The sequence below is a fragment of the Pan troglodytes genome, chromosome 6, assembly GCF_028858775.2.
Source record: "Pan troglodytes isolate AG18354 chromosome 6, NHGRI_mPanTro3-v2.0_pri, whole genome shotgun sequence".
In the NCBI taxonomy this organism is placed as follows: Eukaryota; Metazoa; Chordata; class Mammalia; order Primates; family Hominidae; genus Pan; species Pan troglodytes.
The window spans coordinates 21,350,405-21,370,920 of record NC_072404.2 but is presented as its reverse complement, the minus strand read 5'-3'; the positions used below and the strand labels follow the sequence as shown (position 1 = coordinate 21,370,920).

At 35.0% G+C, this 20,516-nt stretch overlaps 1 protein-coding gene across 2 annotated transcripts in view; it reads left to right on the top strand.

Moving 5' to 3' along the window:
- Positions 1 to 20,516, top strand: part of AGMO (alkylglycerol monooxygenase) — a 404,065-nt gene that overhangs the window by 39,526 nt on the left and 344,023 nt on the right. Inside the window, exons 3-4 of one of the 2 annotated variants that reach the window (XM_518978.9) lie at positions 9,688 to 9,971; positions 11,420 to 11,550. In XM_518978.9, coding sequence (XP_518978.4) covers positions 9,846 to 9,971; positions 11,420 to 11,550 — 257 coding nt within the window. In that variant the 5' untranslated portion in view covers positions 9,688 to 9,845. Of the gene's footprint in view, positions 1 to 9,667; positions 9,972 to 11,419; positions 11,551 to 20,516 lie in introns of those variants that run through there. The other variant, XM_009452691.5, reaches the window with a different exon arrangement.

The window sequence follows — 20,516 nt, the reverse complement described above, 5'->3', positions numbered from 1 at the left end:
AGAATTACATAGATTCTGACACTGATATGTATGCAGCACTTTGAGTCGTTCTTTTGGCACTGACTACTGTTAAAATAACAATGAGATGTATTAGCTTGATGGGATTTTAAAGAAATAACTTCTGAAATACTATTTGTTTTTTGTGCTCTGACCTCAAGTGTATGCCATCAATTTCTTTAAAGATCATGTTCTACCTGATCTTTGCCTTCTAAGTCATGGAAAGGACTTTGGCCAAAAGTAATAAAATCTGATCTGAGAAAATAGAGAGTGATTTAAGTTTCATATGCTGCTGTTTTCTAATGAAAAGTATTAATACAAAAGATTCAAAGACTCTTAGAGACAATATTAAAATTTTGGCAACACACAAATAGATTCTTTAAAAAAGTGTCCTCAAAATATATGGGACTATAGTAAAAGGGAAAATAATTAACTTTTTATTATGGAAATAATATTCTGTAAAAATAAAGTAGCCAATTAAATCAGAAAGGGAAAATAAAAAATAAAAATAAACCTGCACATATCAATTTCTGCAAGTCATGCAGAGCAACTGGAACTCTTGTAATAATGGAAATACTAAACACACACTTTGAAAAACAGTTTGGATATGTCTTAATATTAAAATATGTTTACCGTACTATATATTACAATATGAACAGTATTCTCTAAAAATTACTTATATTATGAGATTATTTATACTAATATGTAAATTATCATATATCATATTTGCATTTGAACTCCAAAAATGATCATGAAAATAAAATAAATATAATAGATCTGGTTTTCAAACTAAAAATGAGTATTATTTATTCATTTGAATATGATTGAAGTGAATACATGAAAATCATTCTTAGGTTTGGCTTGTAATTAGTTTTGTCAGTACTTTTTCTTTTCATTGAGAATTCTATTTTGGGCTTTGAACTCCAGATTTATATATCAACCTGTGCAACCATCTCGACTTTGATGTCTACAGGCATCTCATATCATGCTTTAAGCCAAATTTTGCAGTTTGTCCATCACAGTAAATAACAACTTTATTCTTTCAGCAGGTTGAATCAAAGTCTTGAATTATTCATGTCTTCTTTCTTTTAATCTCATTCCCCACATCTGATCTCTTAGCAAACCTTATCAGCTCTACCTCTAATATGTTTTCACAATCACCCTTTCACTTTGACTCTTTCTGCTGCAACTATCCTAGTGAAAGTAAGCAAGATTTACCTGAACTATATCAACTATTTATGAAGAGTCCTCTGCTTCCAGCCTACCTCTCTAAAGTCCATTCTTCACAAAAAAAACAAAATGATCATTTCATACAATGCATTGGACCATGTGACTCTTCTGTTCAAAACCCTCCAATGCTTTTCTGGATATATTAGTTAGGAGACTGTTACCCGTTAGGTGAACAAGGTTCAAATAATAACAAATAAAACACAAAATACATTACAAATTTGGTATTTGCTCATATAATGACCTGATTGATGGGCTGCTCTTCTCTATGTAGTAACTCAGAGACTCAGACAGCTAATTTGGGGCTTTGTCTTTTCATCATGTGGCTTCCAAATTTTACAAAGCTTGACCTCACATGACACATAGAGTATGAACTCTTCTATGTAAAATAATGTGCCTGAAAAAGACCCTAAATACAAGATGTTCATTAAAATATTGATGAGACTACAATCTGATTGGTGTGGTTATGAGTGCTTTTTTTCTTAAAAATCTTCTGCATTTTCTGTATTTCTACAGTAAATATATATTATTTTATACTTTTAGAGATATAAACAAACTTTTTAAGATGATCATGTCAGTGTAGGTTTCCAGTCTAATTCCCAGTAAATGATTCTAATGACTAAAGAGAAAGACACATGGAGAAGGAAAGGATTTCACCAGTTCTAGAGTACAGTCTAGCAAACCATATGTCCCCTCATTTGGAGAGTTAAAGTTTGGAAATATGGCAGCATCAAGCAGAACGTTAGGATTTCCTTTCTTGAATTCCCCTTGAAATGCATCTCTGTATGTTACTCTTAATCCTTGGTTGTAAGACAACCATTCAATGAACTACTTCTTCAATCCAGTTTCTTTAAAAAAAAAAAAAAAAGAAAAAAAAAGAGTTTCCTTCCTCTGCTGTAATGGATGAACCCTGTAATCTGCATGTGGTCAGTACTGGTGGGGAGAACTATGAGTGATATTGATACATTCTAATTGGAGTCATTTTGGCTTTGAGGGCCAATGACAGCTGAGGAGAAATTTATCATCCAAAGTGGGGGAGTTATAGCAATTGTTACAAGCTAGAAATGTCATGGATTGAGAATCTTTCTTCTAAACAAATTCTCATTTGTCACAATTGTCAATTTGTCCAAAAGCAAAAGCCATGTTTTCTGACTGGGTTACCCCAAACACTAGGCCTTGGACTTACCCCAGCTTCAACAAATACAAATTATAGGAAGATCTCAAATGGTACTTTTGTATGTTTACAGAAAGAGTAGAGGCCAAGGAGAACAAAATCAAAATAAGGAAAGCTGATACGTGCCATGGCAGCTCTAATTCACTGTAAAATCCTGCTGGGATAGCTGGGGCTGCTGAGTGATAGCTCTATCCTCCACCATCTCATGCTGAACTGATAAGACAGACCTAAACTCCAAAGTGCCACGTATACCTGGAGTGGACCCAAGGACTATTCATCCACATCTTTTTTTGTTTTTTTGGTTGGGGGGAAAAGAAGCATAAAGAACCCATACCCATCCACAATAAGACAAATTGGGAGTGAAGGAGGGGAAAGAGCTTATTAAAAGTTGATAAAGAACATGCTTTTGAGTATTATCTCCAGGAAACTAAGAATAATTTTAGGCAGAACTGTTGTATACACTCAAGTGAAATAGGAAAAAAAAACTGAAGAAAAAATGAGGCCATATGATAAGAAATAAATACAAAAGGAAGACTGAGAGAGTTTAGGAAAACATTTAAGAAAACAAATAACGCCATTGTGAAATTTGAAGTAGACCCAGAAGGAAGATGAAAATAGCAAAAAAAAAAAAACAAAACAAAACATAAAAAAACAAAAAAAACTGTACCCAAAGTATAGACTTAAGAAGACAATGTCAGAAAATAAAAAGGAGATGAAAATGGACACAGACAATATAATGGATATGGTAGACAAATGGTATCTGGTAAACAGATAATTCTCATTTGTGAAGAAGTGTAAAAAAATCAATGGAACATAAATAATAGGCACAAACACAATGGCAGAAATTGCCCTAAAGCAAAGGAAGATTCAAATGTGAGGTTTAAGGACGCTCACCTCTTAAAAATATTCTACCCAAAATATAAAAAACTATAATGATTTAATTTCAAAGGCACAAAAATATTCTACAAGCACCCAGGAAGTAGAAATGAATGACTTTTTTTTTAAGGCAAGTTGAACTCAGACTTAATATTATTTTGAAATATTAGATGCCAAAAGAAAAGGCAGATCTATAATTATAGAGGTTCTACCACTCTGCTTTTCTTACATAAACACTTCCCAGAAAAGCCTTTACATTTTTTACAATTTTATAAACATTGAAGCTAAGTGTCATATAAATAAGAGACTATGATGAAGACTTTTTGTAATTATTAAAGAGTGTTATGTCTTGTACTAATTATAGGTTTATTGCCTCTCATCTCCAAATCCAAACTTTATTACCTGATTTGTGAAATGGAAATAGGTCCTTTAAATATTTTTCTTTGCTAGCTGACATGATGTGAAGCTTTGTCAGGAGTGGGCTGCAGACAGTCATTGTTAAAGGAAGAGGTTTTCCTCCCTTGTTCCTACATGCTCACTTGGCAGGGTCTTGTAACACAGGCAGATTCTTCAGTGCCCAGTTCCTGAAATGCATAGCAGCCAGTAGCTTACCTGGCACCTCTTCAAGTGGTTTTGTAGGAAAGTGCCTCTAGTGAGAAATTCCTGGTGAGCAGCGTCTTCTGTCCTTTTTCATCCTAAAGGGCTGATTTAAAGCAAGTTCCCCAGTCCAGCCCTGGGGGTAGTGGCTGCCCCTTCTGTCTTCTATTCCTATGTTCTTCTGAGTTTTCTTAACTTTTATTAGCCACTCCCTTATAATGCCAGCTACCTGTTACAGCTGGCAAACCTTTATATTAAATTTCTCCTATTCAAATTACTGTGTTTTCTCTCTCAAAATTGGACCTTTATCAGTATCACCAGAGGTTCCTAATCAGTTGTTTCTTTCATGTCATTTCAGTAAAGATCTTTTGATGTCTTTTTGTGTTGATTGATTTGCAAATGCAAATACTGAGAGTAAATAGTTCCTCATGTAAGACATTCTCATGGGATGTCTGACACTCATATTAGGCTCTTCTCAAGCATTTTCCCTTGAATTAGACCCCCCCCGAAAAAAAAAAAAGGGAATCCCCAGCAGAATTCCTTTGACTAGGTAGCTTTGAGCAGAGATCTTGTCAGATCTTGTCAGATCTTGTCAGAGTTACTCAGACAAGAAGACATCCGAAAATGTCCGGGGTGTTGATATAGTTTGGCTGTGTCCCCACCCAAATATCATCTTGAATTGTAGCTCCCACAACTTAGAAGTCCCAATAGACTTCTAATTATCTACCTTATTCTAAATGTATTTTTTAAACTAATTTGGAAGATGTTCCTCTTAATCTTATAATATTATAATTATCGTGGATATATCTATGACTACATTTCATATTCAAATTGTGGAAGGGACCTGGTGGGAGATAACTGAATCAATTGAATCATGGGGCCGCTTTCCCCCATTGTTCTCATGATAGTGAATAAGTCTCATAAGATCGGATGGTTTTATAAGGGGAGACCCCTTTCACTTGGTTCTCATTCTCTTTCTTGCCTGCCGCCCATGGAAGACATGCCTTTCACCTTCTTCCATGATTGTGAGGCCTCCCCAGCCACGTGGAATTGTGAGTCCATTAAATCTCTTTTTCCTCACGAATTACCCAGTCTCAGGTATGTCTTTTATTGGCAGCATTCAAAAGGACTAACACAAGCGTCCTCTTTTTGGTTCATGTGAAAGTTCAAAGTCCTGTGTTTTGTCCACCTTGGTTTCATCTAACAGGTCTTCAGCCAAAGTGCTCTGTCTCTGTTGAATTTTGAAAGAATTACTATTTGAACCAAAAAGTGTATATTTAGCCAACTTATCCTTCACATACATAAGCAAAAAAAATTATAGTAAGGTGTGCAATTATACATGTACTCTCCTGAAAACTTTGTGCAATCTGTAACAGTACAAAGGAAAAAAAAAAGAATGGAAGATATAAGGAATAGAAGTGTTGGAAGTGAGCATTGACATGATTTAGTCATAGAATTAAGTTCAAATGATTTTAGTATATACATTAATTCATTCAAAACAAATTTATTGAGTGTCTCCGATGTCAATTCTTTCCATATTAATCCATGAATTTAATGTAGTTCCAATTAAAATGCCAACAGGATGCTTTGAAGTTTAGTCTAAACATTTACACAAGCAAATGTGTAAAAACAGCTTCATATTTTTGAGAAATAAAATTCAAGCATGATAAATTGTTCTACAAGTTACCAGAATTTATTATGACAGTACAATAATGAAGACAACATGGTACTAGCAGCATAAGAGTAGATAAAAACATCCATAGAGCTGAATGAAGAGCCTGGAAATAGTACAGGTACATAGAATAGTGGGGAAAGTATTGACTGACTAATGGTGTGGCAAGAACTGTGATCCATAAAGGCAAGGTAAAAAGTCAAATAATTACTACATACCATATGGAAAACTAAATTCCAGATAATTGAAACAACAGAAATCTTTTAAATGCTCCAAAAAAAAATCAAAAGATTATTCTTACAGAATTCTGGCAAGGGAAATGTTCATAAGCAAGATCACAAAGCAGAGGTAACAAAGGATAACAGCACACACAAAGTTACAATTGCAGTATGACAACATATAGATAACTAGTGAATATGAAATGAGAAAATACTTGTCACATATATCAGAATATATATACTGTATATAGAATTATATATTTATAATACAAATGGCCTATAAACCAATAATGACAATGAAATAAAATAATGTGCAGCTCATATTAAAAAATAAATTTCAGATTAAGAAGCAAAAAACGTTAATAAATGTACTGAAAGATGTTCAGTGTCATTAGTGAGATGCAAATTAAAACAAGATACCATTTTTTCATTAACTAATTGGCTAAAAATTATGAAAGATTAATAATAGCCAGTGTTAGCAAGAGTGTGGAGGGGAAGGCAATCTGAAAGGGGAATTCGGCAGTAATTATCAAAGGGTAAATTTTACATCATCTTCATAGCATAATTCCGCTGCTAGGAATCTATGTAACAAAAAATGTGCAAAATGTATAAATATTTATACCATGATGTTTATTGTTGCATTAAATTTATTAGTTAAAAATGGAAGACTGCGTTGACACACACAACAATAGAGGAGTAATTAAATAAGTTATGATGGTGTGCTGGTTCTTGGTTGACTTTTTCCATAGATTGATTCTTCCCTCCCTTTCTCCTTCAGCACTGTGTGTAGTAAGAGGTTACCTTCAGCAGGCTTCTTTTTCTAGCTTTTTCTGTCAACTGGCTTTTGACTCATTTAGCTTGTATTAGTCTATTCTCACACTGCTGTAAAGAACAATCTGAGATTGAGTAATCTGTAAAGAAAAGAGTTTTAGTTGCCTCATAGTTCTGCAGGCTGTACAGGAATAATTGCTAGGGAGGCCTCAAGTAACTTTCAATCACTGCAGAAGGGGAAACAGGTGTGCCTTACATGACCAGAGCAGGAGGATGAGAGAGAAGAGGGAGGTGCTACACACTTTTAAACAACCAATCTCTTGAGAACTCACTCACTATCAGGAGAACAGCAAGAGGGCAATCTACCCCCATGATCCAATCACCTCCCACGAGGCCCCTCCTCCAACACTGGGGATTTCAATTTGACATGAGATTTGGGCCGGGACGCAAATCCAACCATGTCATAGCCTAATGGGAAGTACTGTTGGGAGACTGGTGGGCAGGAAGAAGGGAGAAGCCATAGTACTTCCCTTTCTTCCCTCTCTGCCATGGGTATTATTTCTGGCTTTGATTGGCTTTGCTCCATGGGAAATACTCTTGCTAGACAAGCCAATGGTGGTTCCAACTTTTCCTGGATGACCATAGCCCCTGGGCTCTACTAATACAACCTTCTCCATTTGTCCCTACAATTTAACAATGGTAGTGGCTTCCTATTGGTACTAATCTCTAGATTACCTCTTTGTTCCTGCTTGGTTTTTTACTTCTCCCATCATCTATGTAACAACTTTTTTTTGTATAAAATTGCTTCTGCTTTAAAAAGTTAGAAATAATTTTGTTTTGCTCATTGGAATGCACACACACACTTTTGCAGCCAGTAAAAACAACGAAGAAAAGGCTATACCTGTATAACCATATACTAAAAAAGAAATGTTCCTGGTAAGTTATTGACTCCAAGAAGGAAGTTGCTGTATCTTATGTTTGATAAGGTCCATTGCAAAATCGAAACATTATGTGTATATAGAAATGTATTTGTATAGTAATAATGATAATAACTATCCCTTTTAGGAAAAAACAGATATGGCAAAAAAAAAAAAAAAAAAACCCCACCAAGAGGATATGTTATCCCTCTGAAGTGGAGTGGAAGGTGTGCATATATTGAGAAGAAAGGATGCTGCCACTTTTGACTTTATATACAGCTATATTGTTTGTATTTTTTTCTCTTGTATCACATTGTTAATTTCCAAAATTGTTTTGAAAGCAGGTAATAAAACAGTATGCCTACTATGATCATTTTTATTAATTTTTTTTTGTTTTTGTGACAGAGTCTTGCTCTGTCCCCCAGCCTGGAGTGCAATGGCAAAATCTCCACTCTCTGCAACCTCCACCTCTTGGGTTCAAGCAATTCTCCTGCCTCAGCCTCCCGAATAGCTGGGACTACAGGTGCCCATCACCACACCCAGCTAATTTTTGTATTTTTAGTAGACACGGGGTTTTGCCATGTTGGCCAGGCTGGTCTCAAACTCCTGACCTCAGGTGATCAGCCCGTCTCGGCCTCCCAAAGTACTGGCTGGGATTACACGTGTGAGCCACCACGCCCAGACACCTTTATTAAAAATTAATGTCCATATATACTTATTTGTAATGGGAATGGTCTGAAAGGACAGTCAATTCTGCTATAACATGTGCTTTGAGATTAAATTTGTTCCAATGTGATTAATATACCAGAAAATAATTTGAGCATACTGCCTATGCTCATGTGTGATTTTTTTTTCAGTGAAAAAGAGTAGTTGAACTTTAAAAAACTGAACTGAAAAACAGAAAGGCTTAGGATGCACAAAATACACCCACCACTTATAGTAACACCCCCACTTCACCTGTGTGTTGTGAGCTGTGACACCCATATGTCATATTGCAACTTTCTGTCTGATTTCAGATAACCCACATTTCAACAAGCTAAAGTAACTTACAGTTTGCAAATCTTCCAATGCCTAATTTCCAAAACAAGTTTCAGGTCTTTTTCAAGGTAAAGCATCATATTTATTTTAGTATTTATGTATATCTTAACCATGTAACATGTGTGAAAGTTGCTACCATTTTTATTAGGCTGTCTTCCTTTTTTTCTTGTTCCTTGTGGGTCATTATAAAGTTTTTGAGTATTTTACCCTAATCACATTTTTTCTCACAAGTCCCGTGGTTTTTATTGCACAATTTTGTACAGTATAGTGATTTTTAGGAATGGATATATCACATTATAGCAAAACTGACCATACATGTACCAAAATGTTAATAGCATTTTGGGCAGCTTATTATTGCTTATCTATAGTTTCTATATTTTTCTAAAACAATCGTGCATTGATACTTTAATTAGATCTATGTAAACATCTTTAAATGATAAAATGGCAGCTGAAGGATGATTACAGCTGTTTTGGGTAAAGGGCTGAGGCTATTCTGGCAAGCTCCACGTATTCACTGGTAATGTAATAAATTAAGTGCCTTCTAATCTACCTAAAAAGTACAATCACTTAAGCTCTTTCTGTAAAACAGAAATAGGTCTCACAGCAACATCTTGGCACCTTCTTTAATCAGAAAGTTCCCATAAGTACTAAGAAGAATAGAGAAGATGTGACTAGCCAATTTTCCATTAAATAATGTAGATTATGCAATAAGCCAAATGCCCCTAAACTGGTTGCAAACATTCAGAAGTTATAATAACATGATTCAGATACAGAAATATAGATAGGCAATAAGGAGCCAGATATTCAGTGCTTACTGACTTTCAAGCTATTATTAAGTAGCTCGCCTATACACAGTCTCTGTAGGAAATAAAGAAACTACAAGCTTGAACACATTGTAAATTTCTAAATGAGGAGAAAAAAATGTTTTTCTATGTGACTTGATGCTTGAATTTCTATCCAGTTTTTCAGAGTGAACATATACCTGCGTTATCACTTTTTTCTTTCCAAGACACTTTTATGATGTTTTTTCTCTTCTTTTTTAAGTAGTAACTTGCTCCACCTACAGTCAAACTGCACTGTATGACTTTGATTTGGGTATGAGTCCTCTTTTACCTCCCCCACATGCCCTGTTTCTGGCCCAGCGCCCACTGAACTCCGTACTTGTTCTTGATCCTTGTATTTTCCTGTCTCTCCACACAGAATCGGCTGTTGAGTGTGCTCTCAATGGAGCTTTGGTTTTAGCTGTTCTCTGACAAAGAGCTTGTTCTGAGCTGCACATCTCGTCCTCTTTGTTCAGCCTCAGGCTTCAAGCATTGAATCCTAAATATTCTCCAGCTGGGAATCAGACAAGGGCAGAAATGAAGAACCCAGAAGCCCAGCAGGATGTTTCAGTTTCCCAGGGATTTCGCATGTTGTTTTACACGATGAAACCCAATGAAACTTCATTCCAAACATTAGAAGAGGTGCCTGATTATGTAAAAAAGGTGAGACTTTATTGGAAGAGGCTACTCTTATTCTTGCTGCTTTCTTAATAAATGGCAAGGTCAATCTCCTTAGGGTTTTGTTCACTTTCATTATTCAAGTGATTACATTCTAATAATAATAATTCAGTTTCTTAAAGGCGTGAAGCAAAAGTAGAATTTCCACTTGAATTTTCTTACAATCCATAGCCATCTTCACCTGTAAATTCCCTCCTTTATATGTCACTCCAGAATATGATAAAAACAAAAGTTTAAAGTTTTCCTGGACTCCATGGCATTGTAAATGTAGCTATTGGAAGCTCCATGACAAATAGTTACACCACATCAGTAAACTTTGTAACAATTTCATTTTTAAATCTTTCACTTGTCCACCCCTTCCAGGGAAACTATTTCCTCTTTCATTTGGTAGAGTAGTTCAGCAGAATGAAGGATATGCAGCTTGACCAGGTCCAACTCTGACTTCCTAAGTTTGAATTTGACCCAAGTTTTCTTTGAAACTCTGAAGTGCTCAGAGGCACATTTCACTTCTGGTTCCTGGCTATGATTGGAAGTGGAAATATCCAGAATTAGAACTTGAATACTGAAGTTCCCCACCCTATCAAAGTTATTCCTACAACACTCACTAGTTCAGGGCAGAAATAGAAAAAAAATGACATCATAGAATATGTTATTGAGAGTTCAGTTTAGAAAGCTTCAAAACTCATGATTAGCTTCCAAATGAGTAAAATCCATATCTTTTTCAAGATTAGATATTACACTTTCTTTCTGAGTTTTTAAGTTAAAAAAAGTGGCACTGATATCTTCATAAATTATTATTGTTTATACTGCAACATCAAACCAAATTCAATGCTCCATCACCAATAGTGGAGCTTTCAAAACATCTCTTATTATGTGAAACAAAAATCAAAACCAAATGAATAAAATCTGAATCATGTTTTAAGCAAACATGTAAAATTACCATATTCTCTAAAATTCTAAGCAGAAAATTGTCTCTACTCTTTGAATTTCATCATTAGAAATAGTTCTGGTAAGTCTAATATGAAAAATTAGAATTATGTGCATCTTTAAGGAAGGCCTCTTGAAGTGGGTCTAAATTATACATGTAGAGACAATAGACCTCTAATTATCTACCTTATTCTAAATGTATTTTTAAAACTAATTTGGAAGATGTTCCTCTTAATCTTATAATATTATAATTATCGTGGTTATATCTATGATTACATTTCATATTCAAATTGGATGATAGAATTTGAGCACATACTTAGTGTATGTCTAAAATAATTAGACTTCTTTACCACTGTGTAGGAAGTAACCCTCTAAAATGAGAGTCTACCATCTCCTGCAGGGCTTCCCAAATCTGGGCCTTTCAATTCTGAAATGACTAATCAGGAAATGTAAAATAATTTCATATGGAACATAATAGCATCTCTTTTCTGCAATTTCCTTTCCAGGCAACTCCATTTTTCATTTCTTTGATGCTGCTTGAACTTGTTGTCAGCTGGATTCTCAAAGGAAAGCCACCAGGTCGCCTGGATGATGCTTTAACGTCAATCTCAGCTGGTGTTCTGTCTCGACTTCCAAGGTGAGTTAGATGGTCAACAACGCTGAGCATAAAAACTGAAATTGCCTAAGTATGAGGGGCAAAGGAACCCAATGCATGGGAGAATTAGTTTATTTACACAAATTTTCCCAAAAAATTCAGTTCGTGTCATTATTTAAAATTTTGATATTTTGTTCTTCATTGATTTTTTGCACTCATTTAAAAAATCACCGCAAACATTATTTATCTTGACTCTGTTGATATCCCTTTGAAATGAGTGCTTCATTTGCCTTATTGCAGTTCCAACTCTGAGTTATGGTCTGGTTCTCTATTAAAATTGTGTTTTGTCTCTTCCAGCTTCAGAAAGAATAGCTGTCTCGGGTGTAGCCATTCCCTAGAGCAGGTCACACAAATCTCTGAATAACTACAATAGTTTGCTAATTGGTGTCTGGCTCTAGTACAACCCCGTTTGCAGCCAAGCATTTCCATAATATGAATCCAGTGGAAACCCTTCACTGGCTCTCTATTGCCTCAAGTGTAAGGTAAAAATCCCTGTCTTGAACTATAGAGAACATTGTTTCTCTGGCTTTGCTTTTGGGTCGTCCACTCTCCTGTCTGTTTGTCATGTTTATCCTGTCATGCTTTACTACTTGCCATTGTCCACATGCCACAGGCACTTCCCCCTGCCTGGAAAGCCATCCAGGCCAATTCAGATTCATTTATTAGGTCTAAGCATAGACATCACACTCTTCAGCAAGCTTTATCTGTTTTCCAACCTTATGTTAGGCATTCCTGCATTCCTACACTACAGTCCCATGGAATTGTGTGCTTATCCGAGATCTAGAATTATCACATGACATGATGCTTACCTGTTTTTCTCTCAGCGCTTCCTGCTAGCTTGCACACAACTTGAGAGCAAGAGGTGTATGTTCTTAATAGTCTTAGCTCCTGTGCCTGGAATGATGTCTGTTGCATGTAGTTTCCCTAAAAGCAGTAATATTCCTGTAACATTATGTTGATGATAAAATTAGATGATATTGGGACCCAATAATAGTAAGATATAAATGACCTACTATTTTTTAGAAAGAGTACATTATAATGTGTGAAGAGGAAAGACCAGTAAATGGAAGTCATCTTCAACACGTGCGGGCTTACCAAAGAGGCAGAGGGTGAGGAAAGATTCCCTTAGAAGTCTGTGCTTTGAGCTGCTGATGAATGTTCTCATTCCAGCTTCCCACCCATTGCTTCTTGTCCTGTTTTAAGAGCTTTACTTCTGACTGGTGCTCATTGCTTTGGAATGTTTCTATTAACCGCCCAGTGGGAAGCTAAGGTGGATTTTTAAAAAATAACATTAAAACTTTAAACATCTAAAAAAGGTGGAATAATTTCATATATTACATAAAATAGTTTAAATGAAAGTAAACTTAAAAGTAAAATTTTTTCAATAAGTGTTTGAGAAAAGTGCATTATTAGGTATATAGTAGAAGTAATATTAATAATATTTACTCTGAAAAACTACTTGTAATTGTTGCATTTTGCAGTTGAAATCAGAAGAAGATAATGTCTCCAGAAATTTGCAGCTAATTCCCAGATTATCATGAATAAGAATTTACAATTATAGATAATTTCCTTTATTATAATACTTGTCCCCCTTAAGCAGAAATGAACAAGAAATACATTCAACATGCCCAAGGGTATATAGATTTAGATGTAGATTTAGTTATTTAAAAATACCCAGTTGGTTAATTTAGCTCATTCTCAGAAAGTTAAGTATATAGGTTATGGAAATCAGATTATTGATAAACTATAAAAGTCACCCAATAACTGAAAATTGCCCTGTATATACGATTATAGGTCATATATTTTACTGAATTAGAATGAATTTGTTAAGCATTTTGACAATGAATTTGACAGAAAATTGAATGAACTCTTCAGAATTTTTTTTTTTACCTTTTAAAGTTTGATTTGGTTCCAAATGAAATTAGATTGTTCTCTTATCATAACATTGTAAGTACCAGAAATACAAACTGTATCCTCAATACAATATTTTTGCTTAGCAGTGTTATTTTAAAAAGGTACAGAGTTATAACAGGAAAACAAGAATAAAAGAGATATTTTTACAAAAAATACACCCCAAAAAGCAGAGAGAAGGGGGGGGGGTGGGGAGAGAGAGAGAGAGAGAAGGAAAAAAAGAAACCAAAACAAACCAGTCCTTCAGGGATAGAACATGAGGTTCTTTTCCTTCACCCACTACTCATAACAGTCCTTAAACTAACACAAACTGTTAACTCTGGTGCCCTTTGAGAGAAAGGTAGAAGGTTATGAACTTTAATTTGGAGAATATTTTTCTAAAGTTATTTTAAATGAGAATAGCAAATTACTCCTTTCTTCCTTGTAGATGTAAAGAACAATTCTAAATTATGAAATGTGGATTTTTAAAAAGTTTTTCAAGGAATTTTCTCTTTTACAGCCTTGTCTGAAAGATCCCAGTAAAGCAAATTATCTGAAAAATGCATTTTTTTTTTGTTTTGTTATATAAAACTATGGTGAAAAATGTTTTTATTTTATTTTTTGCTATTTAAAAAAAAATCCCAAACCCAGATATAAACAGAAAAGGAAAAGCGAGCCTGTGGATCCATTCCTCTCAATCCCCTTTCAGAAAAAAAAAGGAAGAATTTGACATCAATTCTTAAAACAATATTTCAGCTGAAGCCACAGCATCAAGGGGAATCCCTGTGCAAATCATTAACAGCTGAGGGTTAGATTAACACGGCAATGATCGGATCCTCTCCCAGGGACTAATTTCATTTTCTACACTAGCAACAGGGGCTTGCCACGTCCTTCAAATAGGTGATTGCAAGACAAATGGTAGTATGCCTTTTGCTAATTCGTTTGTGAAGAATTATGCTTTGGATAATAATTCCAAATAAGCATGTGGCCTCTGACAAAAGAAGTGGAAATCAAAGTGAACGTGTTTTTCCACTTCGCCATTCATGTAATAGAAATGTTGTGTGCAGACTTTGAAGAAAAACCATGTTTTTTTTTGAGGATCTTAATTTCAGGATTACATAAAATTTCAGGTACCTTAAAGATTAATAGCGTGCCTACCATGTTGATAGAAAAGACACATGCTGCCTCTTTCAAACCTTTATGTCAAGGAAAATATTAACGATGGACAATATTATATCTTGTTTACAAGCCTGTTGGACAGACCATGATCTGTAATAAAAGTCCATCTGTCCTAAGAACCAGATTCTGGACAGGCTTACATCTGTTTTGCTCTTCTGAAATCCAGTAGGCAGCCTTCCTAGTCAGATACTAGTCCTAGTTATAAAAATATATGTCTATGTATTCTAGATAAACACAGTGTATCATGCAGATAATCTGCGTTTCTAACAATTAGTCGCATATGTGACTGTAAAAAAATTAAACTTGATTTAACAAAATATTTACCAAATCTATTGTTTAAGCAAACGTATCTAAAACTTGTGAAATATCCTGCTACTGACTTAAATGTTAATGAGTGAAAAATAATCACATTTTTTTTCCTGCTTGTTTAAGCAGAACTCAATTTCCAATCCTTCATTAGAAAACCGGGACTTCAATTTGTTACTTCCTTCCAATGTTTCTGCTTCCATAAATTGCATCCTCCCCAGAGAAGTTTTATTCCTGATATAAATATCTACAGTATGTTTGTTTTTAATGGGTTCATTTATTCTGTTGAAAGAGCAGATTATAAATCAAATTGCAATAGGTTAGAGGGATAATTTAAGTAGGTAAATTTTCAAATAAAGTTGGGGACACTCCACTTTTAATACATATGGGTCACTGCCAATTTTTACTATGGAGCTAGCTCCACAATGTTCAATCATATATATGCATACTTTTACTGGCCATGCCTGCCATGGAATTTTCCATTCCTGACAAGAAAGTTTCAATTCATCAAAAAAAAAAAAAAAAAAAAAAAACTAAAAAGGAGGAAATTAAACTTCTTTAAAATATTTTTGACTCTTTGGGGTGGGGCCAGAGAATAAAGAAAAATTGTATACTGGGTTTTTATACTAGGGGCCTTGGCACGAGAGGCTAAATGTTGCCTTGGCAAATCAGACCTAACAAATGAATGTATATAATTTTGGGTGATGACTTTAATAAGCAGCAATTCATTGTCCAAAATAAGAAATAAATGAATCTGTGTAACGTTAATAATAGTACTTTATTATTAATACTAAATGTATTAACTTAGAAATAATTATTTAAAATCCCCATGTAAGGGAACAAATTTTAAAAACTTGTTGGTTTGTTAATTACATTTGAGAGAATGTCTCATTTGTTCTTAATATTTGCATTAGAAAACTAATAAATAGACTTTGTCTTTGTTATTAATTGCGTAACTTCAGAAACTGCTATTAGACGAACCTTCCCTGGTGAATGCAAGGTTCACTGCTTATTAGTCTGGACTGGTGTGTTTATTCAATTGAGTAATACATTTCCTGCAAAGTAAATAATGTAGCAAATTCATTTCTTCCAAATCTATCACATTGTGTTTATAAAGGTTTATGGTTTTATGGTTGCTGTTAAGAAGAAATTAAAGTAAGTGATTGTTTTATGAATGTAATACCATTTAACAATAATAACTAGTAGTACACATTTATTTGTTTGCAGACGGTAAAGGTAATATTATCTATCTTATTATTACCAAGCAAAAATCAATATTCCACTAGATGGAGCAAAAGTGGCAGTAGCTTTACAGACGGGCAGTGCAAACTCCTGGATTCAGCTGAAGAGATTTTGAAGTAAATAAATAACAAAATTTCCCAGAAAAATTTCTCTCTCTCACTCTCTTTACATATGTGTGTGTGTGTGTGTGTGTGTGTGTGTATATATATATATATGATCCAATACATTAATTTATTTGTAACTTCTTGGAATTTTAAGAATATTTGTAATAATCTTTTTTAAATATTGATTTATTTTCTGGCTCATAAAACAAGATTATTAGAAATAAAAATATCTAATTTTTTTTAGTTTTGTATAATCTGGCCAAATCAGAACACTCAGCTATAATGACAGTTATGGAATAATATAAATTGGCAGATTTGTATGAGTGTATTACATGAGTCTACGTATTCTGAAACTTGCTCTCTTAGGAGTTTTCAACGACAGCATTACACCAAATGTCACTTGCTTTCTTAATGACAACAACGTGAGAGTCGTTTTAGGGCTCATTCAGCTTAATTATCTCATACCTTAAATTATCCTTAGATATTGAAAGAGTGAATGTCATGCCCACTCTCACACTTCTATTCCTGGTGATGGGTAGACTCAGATGGAGATGACTTTGAAAACTAATTAGTTTCTAATTCTCAATCCCCAAATAACATTTATTTCTGATTTATTGATTATTTTTCAATCTTAACATTAAAACTGAATTTTATTTTGTAAAAAATGAGGATTAATACTAAATAGCAATTTAGTAACTTAGCAGCTTTTTTTGTAGTAACTGAACATTGACAAATTTCTAGTGATGAGAGAAAAATGTTAGGTAAAACACACAGAAAATCAGTTCACTAGTTAGAGAAGTAAGCTACTTTTCATTTACTGAAACATATACTTCAGACCCAAGAGAAAACTGCTGTTTGGGGGAATTCATGAAGAAAATAGGACAATAGGAGGAAAGTCTCTCTATATGCAGGTTTTAATTAGAGGATTCTAATGTCTCTTTACATTTAGATCACTTTCCTGGTCTTACATTCAAACTTAAGGCATAAAAGGGATCTAGTATTTGGGAATTCCAAGACCCTGTGCTACCCAGTATTCCATCTTCATGTGATAAAGTAAGCTTACTATATACTTACATATTTCATATGCCTCTTCCCACAGGATGGAGTTTAGACAGTTTAAATTCCAGGGTGCAGAGTCATGTGCTGAGATTGCAGGGTGGAAGGGGTAAGGGGAATTGAGAAGAGAAAGAGGAAGGAACTTTGGTTTATGATTCAAGGTCTTCTGAGAACATTTTTGAAAATGTAGGTGCTATTTTCTGCAATCCAGAGCTTTCCAGAGCTTGATAATCATTTCCCAGCTGTATTGGTTAGGTGAATTGCTTTTAGTTGTGGGCACTCCATGGCTATTGTTTCACATATTTAATAAAAGGGGATCAAATTAATTTTGCTAATAGAAAGCAGGGAATATAACTCCCACAGCTTCTCCCCTCTTTCTTTGTGTCTTGAGGGAAGTTAGGCTTCATGCTAATGTGTGTGGGATGTGGTGGGGGGAAGGCTTGACTGTAGTATGTTAGGCATATTTCAGCTCGATTTGTGTTAACCCTAATAAGTCAGTTGACGGAGTAATAAATTGGGTGTCTGCTCAAGACCTGGCACCTGTACAGGAAATAGAAAAGTATTTCAATTTCAGGCAGGTTTTAAAAATTATTTATTTATTTATTTATTTTATTTATTTATGTATTTTTTTACAAATGGAAGTTTTTCTAGGACCTTCAGTCTGTTATTGATATCTTGGTATCTTAATGCCTATTTCCATTTTCACTGGAGCTGACAAGAAAGATAGCATATTTTTTTAAAAAGGTATTAAACTGAGGGAATATTTATAAGGCTGGTGGCATTTGCCCTGTTTAATAGTGTGTTCTTGTGTCTTGTGCTGTGCCTGGCACTTAGTAGGCTCTTCATATGAATTCATTGAATGACTGCCTGAATCCATGGTTGAATCTGCTTTGATACCATGTGCTAACACTTAAGCCATTCAGCTAGAGATGATTTCAACTTTCTACTACACTTTGTTTTAATCTTTCTTTTTTTTCTATTTTATTTAATTAATTAATTAATTAATTAATTTTTTTTATCATACTTTAAGTTTTAGGGTACATGTGCACATTGTGCAGGTTAGTTACATGTGTATACATGTGCCATGCTGGTGCGCTGCACCCACTAACTCGTCATCTAGCATTAGGTATATCTCCCAATGCTATCCCTCCTCCCACCCCACAACAGTCCCCAGAGTGTGATATTCCCCTTCCTGTGTCCATGTGATCTCATTGTTCAATTCCCACCTATAAGTGAGACTATGCGGTGTTTGGTTTTTTGTTCTTGCGATAGTTTACTGAGAATGATGATTTCCAATTTCATCCATGTCCCTACAAAGGACATGAACTCATCATTTTTTATGGCTGCGTAGTATTCCATGGTGTATATGTGCCACATTTTCTTAATCCAGTCTATCATTGTTGGACATTTGGGTTGGTTCCAAGTCTTTGCTATTGTGAATAATGCCGCAATAAACATACGTGTGCATGTGTCTTTATAGCAGCATGATTTACAGTCCTTTGGGTATATACCCAGTAATGGGATGGCTGGGTCAAATGGTATTTCTAGTTCTAGATCCCTGAGGAATCGCCACACTGACTTCCACAATGGTTGAACTAGTTTACAGTCCCACTAACAGTGTAAAAGTGTCCCTATTTCTCCACATCCTCTCCAGCACCTGTTGTTTCCTTTTTAATGATTGCCATTCTAACTGGTGTGAGATGGTATCTCATTGTGGTTTTGATTTGCATTTCTCTGATGGCCAGTGATGATGAGCATTTTTTCATGTGTTTTTTGGCTGCATAAATGTCTTCTTTTGAGAAGTGTCTGTTCATGTCCTTCGCCCACTTTTTGATGGGGTTGTTTGTTTTTTTCTTGTAAATTTGTTTGAGTTCATTGTAGATTCTGGATATTAGCCCTTTGTCAGATGAGTAGGTTGCGAAAATTTTCTCCCATTTTGTAGGTTGGCTGTTCACTCTGATGGTAGTTTCTTTTGCTGTGCAGAAGCTCTTTAGTTTAATTAGATCCCATTTGTCAATTTTGTCTTTTGTTGCCAATGCTTTTGGTGTTTTGGACATGAAGTCCTTGCCCATGCCTATGTCCCGAATGGTAATGCCTAGGTTTTCTTCTAGGGTTTTTATGGTTTTAGGTCTAACGTTTAAGTCTTTAATCCATCTTGAATTGATTTTTGTATAAGGTGTAAGGAAGGGATCCAGTTTCAGCTTTCTACATATGGCTAGCCAGTTTTCCCAGCACCATTTATTAAATAGGGAATCCTTTCCCCATTGCTTGTTTTTCTCAGGTTTGTCAAAGATCAGATAGTTGTAGATATGCGGCATTATTTCTGAGGGCTCTGTTCTGTTCCATTGATCTATATCTCTGTTTTGGTACCAGTACCATGCTGTTTTGGTTACTGTAGCCTTGTAGTACAGTTTGAAGTCAGGTAGTGTGATGCCTCCAGCTTTGTTCTTTTGGCTTAGGATTTCCTTGGCGATGCGGGCTCTTTTTTGATTCCATATGAACTTTAAAGTAGTTTTTTCCAATTCTGTGAAGAAAGTCATTGGTAGCTTGATGGGGATGGCATTGAATCTGTAAATTACCTTGGGCAGTATGGCCATTTTCACGATATTGATTCTTCCTACCCATGAGCATGGAATGTTCTTCCATTTGTTTATATCCTCTTTTACTTCCTTGAGCAGTGGTTTGTAGTTCTCCTTGAAGAGGTCCTTCGCATCCCTTGTAAGTTGGATTCCTAGGTATTTTATTCTCTTTGAAGCAATTGTGAATGGGAGTTCACTCATGGTTTGGCTCTCTGTTTCTCTGTTGTTGGTGTATAAGAATGCTTGTGATTTTTGTACATTGATTTTGTATCCTGAGACTTTGCTGAAGTTGCTTATCAGCTTAAGGAGATTTTGGGCTGAGACAATGGGGTTTTCTAGATATACAATCATGTCGTCTGCAAACAGGGACAATTTGACTTCCTCTTTTCCTAATTGAATACCCTTTATTTCCTTCTCCTGCCTAATTGCCCTGGCCAGAACTTCCAACACTATGTTGAATAGGAGTGGTGAGAGAGGGCATCCCTGTCTTGTGCCAGTTTTCAAAGGGAATGCTTCCAGTTTTTGCCCATTCAGTATGATATTGGCTGTGGGTTTGTCATAGCTAGCTCTTATTATTTTGAAATATGTCCCA